Source organism: Hyperoodon ampullatus (genome assembly GCF_949752795.1).
Source record: "Hyperoodon ampullatus genome assembly, chromosome: 14".
In the NCBI taxonomy this organism is placed as follows: Eukaryota; Metazoa; Chordata; class Mammalia; order Artiodactyla; family Ziphiidae; genus Hyperoodon; species Hyperoodon ampullatus.
Genome location: NC_136927.1, coordinates 73,691,465 through 73,709,402, shown reverse-complemented (window position 1 = coordinate 73,709,402; position 17,938 = coordinate 73,691,465). Strand labels below are relative to the sequence as shown.

At 49.3% G+C, this 17,938-nt stretch overlaps 2 protein-coding genes across 2 annotated transcripts; both read right to left on the bottom strand.

The window, feature by feature from the left end:
* Positions 1-2,037: 2,037 nt before the first annotated feature.
* On the bottom strand, positions 2,038-6,756 carry LOC307062896 (serum basic protease inhibitor-like). Its single transcript, XM_079718806.1, has 3 exons — positions 6,654-6,756; positions 3,084-3,275; positions 2,038-2,624 (listed from the first exon to the last, which is right to left on the bottom strand). The coding sequence occupies exons 1-3, from the start codon at positions 6,745-6,747 to the stop codon at positions 2,614-2,616; spliced, it is 297 nt and encodes a 98-aa protein (XP_079574932.1). The 5' UTR covers positions 6,748-6,756; the 3' UTR covers positions 2,038-2,613.
* A 5,951-nt stretch (positions 6,757-12,707) lies between these two features.
* On the bottom strand, positions 12,708-17,427 carry LOC307062828 (serum basic protease inhibitor-like). The gene is made up of 3 exons (XM_079718710.1): positions 17,324-17,427; positions 13,754-13,945; positions 12,708-13,294 (listed from the first exon to the last, which is right to left on the bottom strand). Exons 1-3 carry the CDS (start codon positions 17,415-17,417, stop codon positions 13,284-13,286), a joined length of 297 nt encoding a protein of 98 aa, XP_079574836.1. The 5' UTR covers positions 17,418-17,427; the 3' UTR covers positions 12,708-13,283.
* Between the last annotated feature and the right edge of the window lie 511 nt (positions 17,428-17,938).

Sequence of the window (17,938 nt, the reverse complement as noted above, 5' to 3'; positions counted from 1 at the left end):
ATATTTCCACAGTATCTGATTGCCACAGCCCTTGACCTACTAGGGAAAGCAAGACTGGAGGGTGGGGCTTCCCTGGTGGTGCAGTGGTTAAGACCCCGCCTGTCAATGCAGGGAACGCGGGTTCGAGCCCTGGTCCGGGAAGATCCCACATGCCGTGGAGCAACTAAGCCCATGCGCCACAACTACTGAGCCTGTGCTCTAGAGACTATGCTCTGCAACAAGAGAAGCCACCGCGATGAGAAGCCCGTGCTCCGCAACGAAGAGTAGCCCCCGCTCACCGCAACTAGAGAAAGCCCCCACGCAGCAACAAAGACCCAACGCAGACAAAAATTAATTAATTAAATAAATTACAACAACAACAAAAAAAGACTGGAGGGTGACCTGGGAGCTGTGATCCTACTGACCATCCTCTTATTCTTACACTAACCTCATCTCCAGCCCAGTGAGGGGGCACCTCAGGAAGGTGCCAACCATCCTAGCAGCATAAATTGTATGGAGCTCTAAAGAGTCATTCCCTTAACTCTGAGTCCTGAGAATCTGAAAGATGGTGAAAGGGACTTAGCAAATGTTAAGAAACTAAAAGAGACTTGGGTGGTTGTGGAGGGATACTGCCCTGACGACCATCTCCCAATGTCTGTAGAACTAACAAAGACAGCAGAATTTGTCTGTAGGGTTCTTAGGAAGAGAATCAGGACCAATGTGGAAACACAGGGCCAGAGAGGAGGGGGACTCTTATTGGTTCAATAGGACAGAAGAGTGTTCTATTCATGAATGCTACCAGCTGGCACCTGCTGCCCAAGAGAAAGTGAGCTCCCCCTAGCAGGAGGTAAAAAACACTGAGGTTGGTTGACTAGCTACCTTCTATGAAATTTTAACATTTAATTATTCAGAAGCCTTCTCCAGTGTTTTTCCAAAACCGAATTTCTCTTCCACTGGTACCTCTACACACCCATATGGCTCAGCTCTAATGAGTCTGCTTCTTAGAGATGATAAAAGCGGCTGCCTCCCTCCCCTCAGGAGCTGGGACTAGCAGAAGGGAGCAGAAAACTCAAGCTGTGGAACCAGGGCTCTCATGCAAATACGGTGGTTCCCCCACCCCTCGTAGGTAACTTCTGCTCCCCTACTCTGTACAGGGGGACTCCCAGGTTCATTGTATTCAGGGCTGGGTGGGCTCTGAGGAACAAGTTGAGGTCTCCTCGTGATGCTCAAAGGCTACTTGGAAACCAATACAGACTCCGACCTGGGAAATGGACGGATGTACAATCTCTGTTCTCATCTCTGCCTCTTTGTCTTGCCCCAAAGCTCCTGTTTGCCCTCTTCTCTCTACCTGACAGAATCCCACTCACCCTTCCAAACTCAGCTCAGTCATCGCCTCTTCTGGGAAACTGGCCTTGACCTCTTCAGAGAAGCTGGCCTTGACCTCTTCAGGGAGGCTGGCCTGGACCTCTTCAGGTGACAGCCAGGGCCTCCACCTCGGCTCCCACAGTAGCCCCAGGAAACTAATCCTCCAGCTAACTGACATCTCCGTGCTCCCATTTCCTCCCTCGCAGTATCATTAGGAAAATCCAAAGAAATAATTCGGGGAAAATGACAAGCACAGAGCCTGGCACGTGGCCAGTCTCACAAAAAAGGGTAGTTGCCCTTCTTTAACAGAAGTAAGAAGCCCCCTCTCCATACAAATGACCTTGTGGAAGGGTGTTCCTTGGAAAAATGGACAATTGAGCCTCATGCTTCTTCTTTTGTCCTTCTAAGAGTCCAGGAGAACAACTTGCCCCCAAATTTGACCTGGCCCAAGAAGTAAAGAAAGAAAGCTTTCATGTTGAGGTGTCTCCCAGATATTTTTGTAGCTTGGGGTGCCCATTAAGAGGTAGATGGTATTGTAATAGGTTTTCTTCCAATACTTGGTAGGGCCCAGTCTGAGGGCAGAAAGAGGGGAGGTGTCCACTGCTCTGCAGAATAATGAGAAGGACCACCATCTCCATGGACAGTGTTGGATAAGGTTCTTAGGTGCAAAAATCAGATTCCACGCAAGTTAGCTTAATTAGGAAATTATTTTATTGATTATAAGGATGTAGAATTTTAAATGACAGATAGGAAAATGTTCAACATCACGGTGGGGGAAAGGGACTTCTTTAATGAAAAGACTTCTGCCATCACTGATTCTCAGAACTAGATTCCAGAAATTATACCAACGATACCCACAAGGAGAATAGTGATGGTGGGGAGGGGGATGAAGGTGAGGATGCAGTGAGGATGAGGGTTAGGACTAGAATACTTGCTTCAAATCCCAGGCCCTGTAGTCACTCCAGTCATGAGGAATGTGCTCCTGCATTCATTCCTTCCTTCCTCAAATGCTTATGGACGGTCTACTTTGTGACAGGAACCGTGCTAAGCGCTAGGGATAAAGGGAAGACTTTCTCTCATGGCGCTTAGAGCTGACTGGATGAGACAAAGCTAAAGCAAGTAGACCCATGTGGGGAAGGAGAGAGCCAGGGTTCTGCTGAGGAGGGTGGGGTTGAGAAGGGAGCCGGGGAGGCTGAACTGTTTCAGAAGCAGCCGCAGCCAGCCCTGCGTGGGTCCTCCTTGGACTTCAGCATGTTGAGGGAGCACAGTTCACTGGTCCTCTGCAAAAAGAAAGGGACTGGCTGAATGACATCTCTGAAGCCCCAGACTTGGACACGGTACACTCTGTTGGGTCCTAGACCATCCCAGAAATGAGCAACCACAGTCCTCCCAGAACCAGGATGACCAACAAGAAGGAAGTGAGTTTTCCAAGCCTAGGTGGGGTGCTCAGGAACTCTGCAGACCTGCTCTGTAGGGGGGCTGACTCAGTGTTCCCATCTGAAAAAGGGGAGCATGTGAGGAGGCTCAGATTCTCATGACGGGGCTTCTAGGGTGACCTTCTGCCAAGCTGGCCTGTGGAGGATCTGCTCAGTGTGTGGTTTCACAGGACACTGCAGCCACTTCTCCTGGGAGGCAGCGAGGAGGAAAGACACTGCGCAGCTGTGAGTGGTGGGTGGCCCCATTAGCCCCTTCTCTTTCCCCAACCCTTCCCCTCCCACCCTGCCCACCCCCTGTCTTACTCAAAAAACCACTGGAAAAACCACAGGTCTTCATGCAGTCCTCTGATGTCAGGAAGTTGTTTTGCCTGCCCCCACAGCCGCCATATTCGAAGATCTCGCAGAGCCCGGAGCTAGCATTGTAGAAGTACCTCGGAAATATGGCCATGCAGCGACCAGTGTAGGGAGGGTCCAGGCAGAAGGCAGGCCGTGGGTCTGCAAGGATGGGAGGGACTCTAGGTCAGTTATGAGGATGGTCATCAAAGCTTGGTCTATAAGGTCAACAACAGCAACACCCAGCTTGTTTGCAATAGAGAATGTTGGGGTGCAGGGGTGTGAAGTGTGAAAAGGCCAGTCGAGGGCCTGTGCTCCGACACATTACTATTAATGTTGTGGTGTGACCACGATATGGTAATCACCTTAAAAAATTATATCTTCTTCATGAAGTATTTATGGATTAATTGCCATAATACCTTAGATTAGTTTTGAAACAGTCTACAAAAAAAAGAGGACCCACATCAATAATATTCTCCACATGTTGATAATTGTTGAAGCTGGATGATGGGTAAATGGGGTTTATAACACTATTCTCTGTACGTAATTGAATGGTTGAAAGTTTCCACTGTTAAAAAAAAAAAGTGTGAAGAGAATCCCCTGGTGGTCCAGTGGTTAGGACTCCGTTTTTCCACTGCAGGGGGCCCAGGTTCGATCCCTGGTCAGGGAACTAATATCCCACAAGCTGAGTGGTGCAGCCAAAAAAAAAAAAAAAAGTGTGAAGGAATCACGATGTAACGGAGAAAGGCATGAAAGAAAACACAACAGTGTGTTAGCTTTGGTTACCTCATGGGGACTGGAATAATGGAATATTGAGGGAATATTGATATTGTGATTTATAATAAATATATATTTGTCCTTCATCCCATTTCTGGTAACAGACTCCTAAAACCCCTGGAATTGCCAAAGTGAATAGAGCTATAAGTTGTCTTTTGTTATGGGACGGAGGTGACTGACTATTGGGAAGCCCCTAGTAACCCGAGGATGGGCGCTGGTTACCACAGGAACTAACTGCCTGACCAGAGGGTTGGAACTTTCATTCCCACCCTCCTCCATGGCCTCCCCCAGCCCCGCTCAGGGAGGGGAAAGGGGCTGGAGGTTGAACAATCACCAGTGGCCATGACTAGGTAGTGAAACCTGCATAAAACCCTCAACACACCAAGGCATTCATGTTTTTCAGAAGAACTGGGATGGACCCAGGGAACAACATAGGTACACACTCCATCATGGCTCACCTGGACCCCTGCAGCAGCCTGCCCATGGGCCTCTGTCTTTGCCCTTGGCCCCCTAGAGGCCACTCTCCACACTGCAGCCGCAGGGACCCTGTTACAACTTGAATCCTATCCCATTGCTCCCATGACCAAGCCCTCATCCCTCTCAGTCAAATTCTGACTCTTATCTTACACGACCTGCCCCATGGCCCCTCTGCCTCATGCCCTTCCGCACCACCACCCCTTCACCCACTCAGCTCCAGCCACCCGGGTCCTGGCTGCTGCTCAAACACACCAGGCACGGTTTACTGCAGCCTCTGCTCCAGCACCTCCTGATCATAGAAGGTTTGCCGACCAGTCTGTGGAAAGAGCACAGCCTCCTTTATCCCCATCACTCTCTTCAAACTCTTCTTCACGACCTGGCATATTATTTTCCCCTTTCTCTGTGATCTGTCTCCCTCTTAGGAGGCAAGTTAGTTTGCTATTTTGTGTACAGCTGTTTCCCCACATCAAGAACAATGCTTGCAAGGACTTGAGAAATATTGTTAATGGAATTGACCTCTCAGTTCATGCTCATGCTAAGTGTACGTTCATTGAATACAATGGATATCACTGAATTGCTGTTAGTGAAAAGTCTATTTAATGAGGAGGCAAGGCTATAGAACCATGAATCTAGCTCTAACGTTCTATATCTTGAGAGGATAGTAAAGTGATGGACGGGGAGCAAGGGGGAGGGCATTGAGTTTTGACTAATCTTGTTCCCGCCTGGAAGGAAAGCAGCCGTCGGTCCACGAACAGACTCACAGCAGTGCGAGATTTCTTGCCCTCCCTGTAGTTGCCTCAGGCAGAGCAGAAGTTCAGCCGCCCCGCACTTTTCTGATTAATTTTAATAATAGAGAAATAATCATTATTTGACACCTAAATATTTTGGTCTGGGAAGGGGAAGATAAGTAGACTAAGTCTTCCAGATAAATACCTCTTGGGGGGAAATGGACATCATTGGTTATGAAATTCATGATTGGTTGGTTATCCCTTCAGAGAACCTGTGTAACACGTGTCCCCAGTCAGGTGAGGAAACCACAGACGACTTGCCCCAGCACACACAGCAGGTAAGTATTTAGGTCACCATGATACTATCATGTCACAACCCATTTGATAACTACCTGATTCTGCCAGGAATTCTGAAAATACAGATAACTGATAAGAGTTTCTGGGAGCACCGACGCATACTAAACACAACCCTGCCCCTGAGCCACAGTCACCAAATTAAAGGGGAGAGTGACTCCGGGTTTTCTCCCTGAGAGCAAATATGTGGTGTCCCTACTGACACCAACCAATTCTGCAACGCCAATTGGGCGTCCCACGAGTCAATTCACTTCTGACACTAAAACCACAGAGTTAGTGCAGCTTCAACAATATGAGGGCTCAGTCCCACAAGACAGCCCCCATTTCAAATGCCAGTCACAAGTCCTGGGGTCACCCATACATGTGACCAACTTGCTATAAATTCGGAGGTTCCATGACCCTACTTCCCATTTTCAGTAATTTATTAGAACCACCCACAGAACTCAGGAAAGCCCCTTACTTACTGCTCCCAGTTTATTACAAAGGTTGAAGCTCAGGGACGGCTGAATGGAGGAGACACATAGGGCAAAGGGGGGTTGAGGGGCGCAGAGCCTCCATGCCCTCTCAGGACACTCTCCCCTCACATCACCTCGAATGTTCACCACTCTGGACGTTCTCCAAAACCCCGAAGTTTAGAGTTTTTTATTGAGGTTTCAATAGGTCAGCAAATTGATTGAATCATTGGTCACTGATGATTGAACTCAGCCTCAGTACTTACCCTCTCCTCTCCCCAGAAGTACTACAGGTTGAAAGTTCTAATTCTCTAAGCACCTGATGAGACTTTTTGGAGATGGGCCCCATCCTTAAGCTATCCTGGGTCCCCTTCCTTGACTCATCGCATTACCATACAGAAGACAGTAAATTCCAAGGGTTGCAGGACATCTGGGCCAGGAACCAGGACAAGGATCAAATATGGAGCTTTTCATTACACTACAGTGAGGGTCAGGGACAAGGCAGTGACCAGGAATAGTCTCAGAGATGGGGTCCCTGGTCTGGTGGAGTTCGGTGGGATACTTTTATTAAAAGCTGAGACATAATGATTCCTTTTGAGAGTCATGAAATGTCCCTGGAGTTACAACTGCCCAGCTTCCCAGGAGAAATCCAGAGAGGCTGTCAGCACCCACCCCACCCCTGCGCCCCACCCCTTCCATGGACTCCCCTCATCCCTCCCCAGCCTGTACAGGAGAGGTGAGCCGGGACTTACCTCTAACATGGCTAATGTGTTTACCCCCTGGGGTGCAGGCCACCAGGGTGCCCAGGAGGACAAGAAGGGCGATGGAGAAGCAGAGCCGGCTCATGTTTGTGGCCTGGCAGGAGGGCTTCTGAGGGAAGCTGGGGGCTGACTGAGCTTTTCATATCCCAGCTGAGGGGTGGGACGGGCAATGAGGAGGGGAGTGAGGAAGGGGCGGAGCTGGGCTCAGTCCTGTTTATTGCGTAATCTCCCCACCTAACCTGCTTCTGCCTGCTGGAGCCAAATGCCCAGTAACAGCACTTCTCAGACTTGACTCTGCCTGTGGGTCTTGTGGAAACACAGATTGTGATTCCACGGGTGGAGTTTTGTCCAATATGTTGACTCAGGGAGCATCCCAGCACCTAGAGCAGTGCGTGGCAGGAGATGGATGGTCAGTGAGTGGATGAGAGCAAATCAAAGGACAGATAAATGAACGGGAGTGCATTAGCTCTGGTCCTCCTTTTCAGCCTCCTGCTGATGTCATCACGTCTGGGCATCAATGCCCTTCACCCCCCACCCCAAATTCACTAACCTCCGAAGACAGGCGTGACACAGGACACCTTCCGGCAACCACTGCCACAGCTTCTCAGCTGGATGGAACTTGCTATTTACCTGGCACTGGTCCAAGCAGAAGCTGAGCTGGGGGAAGGCAATGTTCTCCTGGGAGACAAACCCTGGTTTTCTGGGTAGAAAAAAGAGTAAGGGGCGTGGGCAGAGGGGAAGCAGGGAGCTGAACACGTCTCCACAGCACGACCACTCACCACCCCGCACCTGGTTACACCAACAGGAGAGCTGCCTGCCTGAGCGGACCTCAGAGGCTTGAGTGATCTGTGGGAGGCTGCAAAGATCGCCTGCAACATCTCCCCTTCTCGGGTCTCTCCACCTGTGGTTTTGGGGTCGGAGGATGTCAATTTGCATCCCAGCTCTCCCTTTCCCTAACTCTGTGACCTGTGGCCAGAAATCTCCCACCGCCCTGTGTTGTCAGGTGTCATCTGAGATCCATGCTGCCCGCGTCGTGGGGTTGCTATGGAAGCAATGGACTCAACAGACATATATTCCTTCTCCCTGCAAAGTCAGTCCTTGTAATAAGAATAATAGGGGCTTCCCTGGTGGCGCAGTGGTTAAGAATCCGCCTGCCAATGCAGGAGACACGGATACGAGCCCTGGTCCGGACTCGAACAGGCCACAGAGCAACTAAGCTCGTGCACCACAGCTATTGAGCCCGCGTGCTGCAACTACTGAAGCCCGCACGCCTGGAGCCCATGCTCTGTAACAAGAGAAGCCACCGCAATGAGAAGCCCACGCACCGCAACTAGAGAAAGCCCGCGTGCAACAACGAAGACCCAACACAGCTGAAAATTAATTAATTAATTAATTTTTTAACAAGAAGAAGAATAATGAGTAAGGACAGCAGTAAACACTTAGCTCCTTCCACGTGCCAGGCGTTATCCTAAGCATTGGACGTATATTAACTCATCTTATCCTCACGATAATCCTAAAAGAGGGCGAGGAAATCTTAATATTTCCTAACAATACAGAGGAGAAAATTGAGGCAACAGGAAATCTGTAATTTGCCCAAGGTCATGCTGGGTAGGAACAGGACCTGAACCCAGGAAACCGGCTTCAGAGTCTGCGCACCATGCACTCGGCTGCTTTGTAAGGTATAAAGTGCAGGCACGTGTGAAGGCTTACATACCCTCCCCTCTCCACTTGTCCCATCTATTCACTCCCAATTACAACCATGTACAGCAAGGCCCCCCCATACACACTCACTCATCCACACACAGACAAGCATCCTCCCACTAACACACACGCACACACACTAACAGCTAACACTGCCGAGATGTGCTGATTACAATTCCCTCTGTGTAAATCTTTTATCTCCTTTCATGATCACATCAAATCTCTCCTCTCTAGGGTATATTTCTACCTTACCACCTATCACAGAGGAGAAGAAATGCAGCACAGAGAGGTGAAGGCATCACCCAGCACCAAACTGCTAATCAGCAGTAGAAACAAGACCACAGTCTAGCCTTCTAGGCAATCATACACACACACACACACACACACTCACACACACACACACTCTCTCTCTCACAGACACACACACACACACACACACACACCCTGTGCTCCACTTCCAGGGTCAAGGAGAAGGGAGCTGGCTCAATGCCCAGAAGCCCCAGGAGCAAGCCCAGCCAAGTGTCACAGAGGCACACAGCTGCGTGATGAGCTGCAGAGGACGGGACGGGTTTGTGGCTGGCCCTTGAAGTGGGGCAGTTTTGTGGCACAGAGTCTTCCACCTGTTGGCTTTAGTCTAACTCTGGGGATTTAATGTCAGAAGGGAATTGACTTGGGGGATGCCCAGTGGGTGTCGGAGAGTTGGTTGGTGTTGGTAGAGACACCATGGATTTGGTGTCTGGGGGAAAAAACCCCAGACCCACTCGTCACTGGGCTTTGGTGGCTGAGATGCGGCTTCGGGACAGGGGAGGAATGAGTGTGGGGCAGTGCATCCAGAAACTCTTACCCATTATCTGCATGTTAACAAGTCCCTGCAGATGTCAGGTGCTTCACTGACTGGATTTTGACAGAATAGTATCTTGACTTGAACTTACCACTCACCACGAAGTGACCAGGGGCCACTCACGTATCTGCAGTTTCCCCATGTAGACAGGTGACACCTGCCACGCAGGTTCTAGGAAGGGATTACCCATCATCACATAAGGAATATTTTCACATTCCATGGCCAATGCTACCCATTTCCAGCACGATGTCTTAGTCTGGGGAGTTCACTGGTGGCACAGTGGTTAAGAATCTGCCTGCCAATGCAGGGGACATGGGTTCGAGCCCTGTTCCGGGAAGATCCCACATGCCGTGGAGCAACTAAGCCTGTGTGCCACAACTACTGAGCCTGCACTCTAGAGCCCGTGAGCCACAACTACTGAAGCCCGTATGCCTAGAGCCCATGCTCCACAACAAGAGAAGCCACCGCAATGAGAAGCCCATGCTCCACAATGAAGAGTAGCCCCTGCTCACCTCAACTAGAGAAAGCCCGCGTGCCGCAATGAAGACCCAACACAGCCAGAAACAAATAAATAAACAAATAAACAAATAAATAAATGGACACCCTGTAATCATGGTTGAACACAGACAAAACAAGCTAAGTTAACAAGCCACCAAAATGACCAAGCATCTCCCTATTCTGCCTCATATGAGTGACTGATGCTGCTTTACCAAATACAGTTCTAAACTCTATCTTGTCCTCTCTTCTTAGAGTTAAGATTATGATACATACTCAGAGAACTGCCCCACTTCCTGACAGCATCCATCCAAAGCAAAGCCAGCTTATGAAACCTTCCTCAAATCACCTAACCATAGCACATTTCTTTAGGTCTTTTCTAACATCCTCTTAATGAGATGCTAGGTGGTTCCCCAAGGTGTGTGTTCTCCTTACTGTAGTGAGTAATAAACCCAACTGGTTCAACCGGCAACAGGAGTGTTTCTGGAGGTGTGTGGCTAGAGACGTTGAGAGGTAGAATCATTAGCCTTATTTTGTAAAAAAGGAAAGAGAAACTCAGAGATTTGGAGAGATATTCCCAAGACTATAAGGTAGTAAGTGACAGAACCAGCTCTTTCTATTTTCTCATATTTAAAGACCCTGCTATGTGAGTCTCTATGCATCAGTTTCCTTATCTGTAGTGATGCAGTTAGACACTGTTCTCCAAAGGTCTCTCCAGCTCACGTCTTCCTAGAGGCAGGGGCATGAAAACATTGTCAAAGTGGCTTGGCTTGGGAGAGCTGGGACCTCCTTTTGACTGAGAACCCAGTGGATTCTAAACAAGTCATTCCCACAATGCCTTGCAGCTGGGAAGGTCTAATAATGAACTTGAAGTGTGGTGCATCCTGGGAAATACCTCCATAAGCCTTGGATTCCTGCCCCACCTACATCCTACCCGCTCCTCTCAGCCACCCTCACTTAGGTGTTCATATTTCCACAGTATCTGATTGCCACAGCCCTTGACCTACTGGGGAAAGGAAGACTGGAGGGTGGGGCTTCCCTTCCCTGGTGGCGTAGTGGTTAAGACCCCGCCTGTCAATGCAGGGAACGCGGGTTCGAGCCCTGGTCCGGGAAGATCCCACATGCCGCGGAGCAACTAAGCCCATGCGCCACAACTACTGAGCCTGTGCTCTAGAGCCCATGCTCCGCAACAAGAGAAATCACCGCGATGAGAAGCCCGTGCTCCGCAACGAAGAGTAGCCCCCGCTCACTGCAACTAGAGAAAGCCCCCACGCAGCAACAAAGACCCAACGCAGACAAAAATTAATTAATTAAATAAATTACAAGAACAACAAAAAAAGACTGGAGGGTGACCTGGGAGCTGTGATCCTACTGACCATCCTCTTATTCTTACACTAACCTCATCTCCAGCCGAGTGAGCGGGCACCTCAGGAAGGTGCCAACCATCCTAGCAGCATAAATTGTATGGAGCTCTAAAGAGTCATTCCCTTAACTCTGAGTCCTGAGAATCTGAAAGATGGTGAAAGGGACTTAGCAAATGTTAAGAAACTAAAAGAGACTTGGATGGTGGTGGAGGGGTACTGCCCTGACAGCCATCTCCCAATGTCTGTAGAACTAACAAAGACAGCAGAATTTGTCTGTAGGGTTCTTAGGAAGAGAATCAGGACCAATGTGGAAACACAGGGCCAGAGAGGAGGGGGACTCTTATTGGTTCAATAGGACAGAAGAGTGTTCTATTCATGAATGCTACCAGCTGGCACCTGCTGCCCAAGAGAAAGTGAGCTCCCCCTAGCAGGAGGTAAAAAACACTGAGGTTGGTTGACTAGCTACCTTCTATGAAATTTTAACATTTAATTATTCAGAAGCCTTCTCCAGTGTTTTTCCAAAACCGAATTTCTCTTCCACTGGTACCTCTACACACCCATATGGCTCAGCTCTAATGAGTCTGCTTCTTAGAGATGATAAAAGCGGCTGCCTCCCTCCCCTCAGGAGCTGGGACTAGCAGAAGGGAGCAGAAAACTCAAGCTGTGGAACCAGGGCTCTCATGCAAATACGGTGGTTCCCCCACCCCTCGTAGGTAACTTCTGCTCCCCTACTCTGTACAGGGGGACTCCCAGGTTCATTGTATTCAGGGCTGGGTGGGCTCTGAGGAACAAGTTGAGGTCTCCTCGTGATGCTCAAAGGCTACTTGGAAACCAATACAGACTCCGACCTGGGAAATGGACGGATGTACAATCTCTGTTCTCATCTCTGCCTCTTTGTCTTGCCCCAAAGCTCCTGTTTGCCCTCTTCTCTCTACCTGACAGAATCCCACTCACCCTTCCAAACTCAGCTCAGTCATCGCCTCTTCTGGGAAACTGGCCTTGACCTCTTCAGAGAAGCTGGCCTTGACCTCTTCAGGGAGGCTGGCCTGGACCTCTTCAGGTGACAGCCAGGGCCTACATCTCGGCTCCCACAGTAGCCCCAGGAAACTAATCCTCCAGCTAACTGACATCTCCGTGCTCCCATTTCCTCCCTCGCAGTATCATTAGGAAAATCGAAAGAAATAATTCGGGCAAAATGACAAGCAGAGAGCCTGGCATGTGGCCAGTCTCACAAAAAAGGTTAGTTGCCCTTCTTTAACAGAAGTAAGAAGCCCACTCTCCATACAAATGACTTGAGGAAGGGTGTTCCTTGGGAAAATGGACAATTGAGCCTCATGCTTCTTCTTTTGTCCTTCTAAGAGTCCAGGAGAACAACTTGCCCCCAAATTTGACCTGGCCCAAGAAGTAAAGAAAGAAAGCTTTCATGTTGAGGTGTCTCCCAGATATTTTTGTAGCTTGGGGTGCCCGTTAAGAGGTAGATGGTATTGTAATAGGTTTTCTTCCAATACTTGGTAGGGCCCAGTCTGAGGGCAGAAAGAGGGGAGGTGTCCACTGCTCTGCAGAATAATGAGAAGGACCACCATCTCCATGGACAGTGTTGGATAAGGTTCTTAGGTGCAAAAATCAGATTCCACGCAAGTTAGCTTAATTAGGAAATTATTTTATTGATTATAAGGATGTAGAATTTTAAATGACAGATAGGAAAATGTTCAACATCACGGTGGGGGAAAGGGACTTCTTTAATGAAAAGACTTCTGCCATCACTGATTCTCAGAACTAGATTCCAGAAATTATACCAACGATACCCACAAGGAGAATAGTGATGGTGGGGAGGGGGATGAAGGTGAGGATGCAGTGAGGATGAGGGTTAGGACTAGAACACTTGCTTCAAATCCCAAGCCCTGTAGTCACTCCACTCATGAGGAATGTGCTCCTGCATTCATTCCTTCCTTCCTCAAATACTTATGGACGGTCTACTTTGTGACAGGAACCGTGCTAAGCGCTAGGGATAAAGGGAAGACTTTCTCTCATGGCGCTTAGAGCTGACTGGATGAGACAGAGCTAAAGCAAGTAGACCCATGTGGGGAAGGAGAGAGCCAGGGTTCTGCTGAGGAGGGTGAGGTTGAGAAGGGAGCCGGGGAGGCTGAACTGTTTCAGAAGCAGCCGCAGCCAGCCCTGCGTGGGTCCTCCTTGGACTTCAGCATGTTGAGGGAGCACAGTTCACTGGTCCTCTGCAAAAAGAAAGGGACTGGCTGAATGACATCTCTGAAGCCCCAGACTTGGACACGGTACACTCTGTTGGGTCCTAGACCATCCCAGAAATGAGCAACCACAGTCCTCCCAGAACCAGGATGACCAACAAGAAGGAAGTGAGTTTTCCAAGCCTAGGTGGGGTGCTCAGGAACTCTGCAGACCTGCTCTGTAGGGGGGCTGACTCAGTGTTCCCATCTGAAAAAGGGGAGCATGTGAGGAGGCTCAGATTCTCATGACGGGGCTTCTAGGGTGACCTTCGGCCAAGCTGGCCCGTGGAGGATCTGCTCAGTGTGTGGTTTCACAGGACACTGCAGCCACTTCTCCTGGGAGGCAGCGAGGAGGAAAGACACTGAGCAGCTGTGAATGGTGGGTGGTCCCCTGAGCCCCTTCTCTTTCCCCAGCCCTTCCCCTCCCACCCTGCCCAGCCCCTGTCTTACTCAAAAAACCACTGGAAAAACCACAGGTCTTCATGCAGTCCTCTGATGTCAGGAAGTTGTTTTGCCTGCCCCCACAGCCGCCATATTCGAAGATCTCGCAGAGCCCGGAGCTGGCATTGTAGAAGTACCTCGGAAATATGGCCATGCAGCGACCAGTGTAGGGAGGGTCCAGGCAGAAGGCAGGCCGTGGGTCTGCAAGGATGGGAGGGACTCTAGGTCAGTTATGAGGATGGTCATCAAAGCTTGGTCTATAAGGTCAACAACAGCAACACCCAGCTTGTTTGCAATAGAGAATGTTGGGGTGCAGGGGTGTGAAGTGTGAAAAGGCCAGTCGAGGGCCTGTGCTCCGACACATTACTATTAATGTTGTGGTGTGACCACGATATGGTAATCACCTTAAAAAATTATATCTTCTTCATGAAGTATTTATGGATTAATTGCCATAATACCTTAGATTAGTTTTGAAACAGTCTACAAAAAAAAGAGGACCCACATCAATAATATTCTCCACATGTTGATAATTGTTGAAGCTGGATGATGGGTAAATGGGGTTTATAACACTATTCTCTGTACTTAATTGAATGGTTGAAAGTTTCCACTGTTAAAAAAAAAAAGTGTGAAGAGAATCCCCTGGTGGTCCAGTGGTTAGGACTCCGTTTTTCCACTGCAGGGGGCCCAGGTTCGATCCCTGGTCAGGGAACTAATATCCCACAAGCTGAGTGGTGCAGCCAAAAAAAAAAAAAAATGTGTGAAGGAATCACGATGTAACGGAGAAAGGCACGAAAGAAAACACAACAGTGTGTTAGCTTTGGTTACCTCATGGGGACTGGAATAATGGAATATTGAGGGAATATTGATATTGTGATTTATAATAAATATATATTTGTCCTTCATCCCATTTCTGGTAACAGACTCCTAAAACCCCTGGAATTGCCAAAGTGAATAGAGCTATAAGTTGTCTTTTGTTATGGGACGGAGGTGACTGACTATTGGGAAGCCCCTAGTAACCCGAGGATGGGCGCTGGTTACCACAGGAACTAACTGCCTGACCAGAGGGTTGGAACTTTCATTCCCACCCTCCTCCATGGCCTCCCCCAGCCCCGCTCAGGGAGGGGAAAGGGGCTGGAGGTTGAACAATCACCAGTGGCCATGACTAGGTAGTGAAACCTGCATAAAACCCTCAACACACCAAGGCATTCATGTTTTTCAGAAGAACTGGGATGGACCCAGGGAACAACATAGGTACACACTCCATCATGGCTCACCTGGACCCCTGCAGCAGCCTGCCCATGGGCCTCTGTCTTTGCCCTTGGCCCCCTAGAGGCCACTCTCCACACTGCAGCCGCAGGGACCCTGTTACAACTTGAATCCTATCCCATTGCTCCCATGACCAAGCCCTCATCCCTCTCAGTCAAATTCTGACTCTTATCTTACACGACCTGCCCCATGGCCCCTCTGCCTCATGCCCTTCCGCACCACCACCCCTTCACCCACTCAGCTCCAGCCACCCGGGTCCTGGCTGCTGCTCAAACACACCAGGCACGGTTTACTGCAGCCTCTGCTCCAGCACCTCCTGATCATAGAAGGTTTGCCGACCAGTCTGTGGAAAGAGCACAGCCTCCTTTATCCCCATCACTCTCTTCAAACTCTTCTTCACGACCTGGCATATTATTTTCCCCTTTCTCTGTGATCTGTCTCCCTCTTAGGAGGCAAGTTAGTTTGCTATTTTGTGTACAGCTGTTTCCCCACATCAAGAACAATGCTTGCAAGGACTTGAGAAATATTGTTAATGGAATTGACCTCTCAGTTCATGCTCATGCTAAGTGTACGTTCATTGAATACAATGGATATCACTGAATTGCTGTTAGTGAAAAGTCTATTTAATGAGGAGGCAAGGCTATAGAACCATGAATCTAGCTCTAACGTTCTATATCTTGAGAGGATAGTAAAGTGATGGACGGGGAGCAAGGGGGAGGGCATTGAGTTTTGACTAATCTTGTTCCCGCCTGGAAGGAAAGCAGCCTTCGGTCCACGAACAGACTCACAGCAGTGCGAGATTTCTTGCCCTCCCTGTAGTTGCCTCAGGCAGAGCAGAAGTTCAGCCGCCCCGCACTTTTCTGATTAATTTTAATAATAGAGAAATAATCATTATTTGACACCTAAATATTTTGGTCTGGGAAGGGGAAGATAAGTAGACTAAGTCTTCCAGATAAATACCTCTTGGGGGGAAATGGACATCATTGGTTATGAAATTCATGATTGGTTGGTTATCCCTTCAGAGAACCTGTGTAACACGTGTCCCCAGTCAGGTGAGGAAACCACAGACGACTTGCCCCAGCACACACAGCAGGTAAGTATTTAGGTCACCATGATACTATCATGTCACAACCCATTTGATAACTACCTGATTCTGCCAGGAATTCTGAAAATACAGATAACTGATAAGAGTTTCTGGGAGCACCGACGCATACTAAACACAACCCTGCCCCTGAGCCACAGTCACCAAATTAAAGGGGAGAGTGACTCCGGGTTTTCTCCCTGAGAGCAAATATGTGGTGTCCCTACTGACACCAACCAATTCTGCAACGCCAATTGGGCGTCCCACGAGTCAATTCACTTCTGACACTAAAACCACAGAGTTAGTGCAGCTTCAACAATATGAGGGCTCAGTCCCACAAGACAGCCCCCATTTCAAATGCCAGTCACAAGTCCTGGGGTCACCCATACATGTGACCAACTTGCTATAAATTCGGAGGTTCCATGACCCTACTTCCCATTTTCAGTAATTTATTAGAACCACCCACAGAACTCAGGAAAGCCCCTTACTTACTGCTCCCAGTTTATTACAAAGGTTGAAGCTCAGGGACGGCTGAATGGAGGAGACACATAGGGCAAAGGGGGGTTGAGGGGTGCAGAGCCTCCATGCCCTCTCAGGACACTCTCCCCTCACATCACCTCGAATGTTCACCACTCTGGACGTTCTCCAAAACCCTGAAGTTTACGGTTTTTTATTGAGGTTTCAATAGGTCAGCAAATTGATTGAATCATTGGTCACTGATGATTGAACTCAGCCTCAGTACTTACCCTCTCCTCTCCCCAGAAGTACTACAGGTTGAAAGTTCTAATTCTCTAAGCACCTGATGAGACTTTTTGGAGATGGGCCCCATCCTTAAGCTATCCTGGGTCCCCTTCCTTGACTCATCGCATTACCATACAGAAGACAGTAAATTCCAAGGGTTGCAGGACATCTGGGCCAGGAACCAGGACAAGGATCAAATATGGAGCTTTTCATTACACTACAGTGAGGGTCAGGGACAAGGCAGTGACCAGGAATAGTCTCAGAGATGGGGTCCCTGGTCTGGTGGAGTTCGGTGGGATACTTTTATTAAAAGCTGAGACATAATGATTCCTTTTGAGAGTCATGAAATGTCCCTGGAGTTCCAACTGCCCAGCTTCCCAGGAGAAATCCAGAGAGGCTGTCAGCACCCACCCCACCCCTGCGCCCCACCCCTTCCATGGACTCCCCTCATCCCTCCCCAGCCTGTACAGGAGAGGTGAGCCGGGACTTACCTCTAACATGGCTAATGTGTTTACCCCCTGGGGTGCAGGCCACCAGGGTGCCCAGGAGGACAAGAAGGGCGATGGAGAAGCAGAGCCGGCTCATGTTTGTGGCCTGGCAGGAGGGCTTCTGAGGGAAGCTGGGGGCTGACTGAGCTTTTCATATCCCAGCTGAGGGGTGGGACGGGCAATGAGGAGGGGAGTGAGGAAGGGGCGGAGCTGGGCTCAGTCCTGTTTATTGCGTAATCTCCCCACCTAACCTGCTTCTGCCTGCTGGAGCCAAATGCCCAGTAACAGCACTTCTCAGACTTGACTCTGCCTGTGGGTCTTGTGGAAACACAGATTGTGATTCCACGGGTGGAGTTTTGTCCAATATGTTGACTCAGGGAGCATCCCAGCACCTAGAGCAGTGCGTGGCAGGAGATGGATGGTCAGTGAGTGGATGAGAGCAAATCAAAGGACAGATAAATGAACGGGAGTGCATTAGCTCTGGTCCTCCTTTTCAGCCTCCTGCTGATGTCATCACGTCTGGGCATCAATGCCCTTCACCCCCCACCCCAAATTCACTAACCTCCGAAGACAGGCGTGACACAGGACACCTTCCGGCAACCACTGCCACAGCTTCTC

Bases quoted from the DNA above. Each gene is read 5' to 3' on its own strand.
- LOC307062828 (XM_079718710.1), bottom strand. From the start codon at position 17,417: ATGAGCCGGCTCTGCTTCTCCATCGCCCTTCTTGTCCTCCTGGGCACC. The intron at 13,946-17,323 runs GTAAGTCCCGGC...CCATCCTTGCAG, and splicing joins ACACATTAGCCATGTTAGAG to ACCCACGGCCTGCCTTCTGC.
- LOC307062896 (XM_079718806.1), bottom strand. From the start codon at position 6,747: ATGAGCCGGCTCTGCTTCTCCATCGCCCTTCTTGTCCTCCTGGGCACC. The intron at 3,276-6,653 runs GTAAGTCCCGGC...CCATCCTTGCAG, and splicing joins ACACATTAGCCATGTTAGAG to ACCCACGGCCTGCCTTCTGC.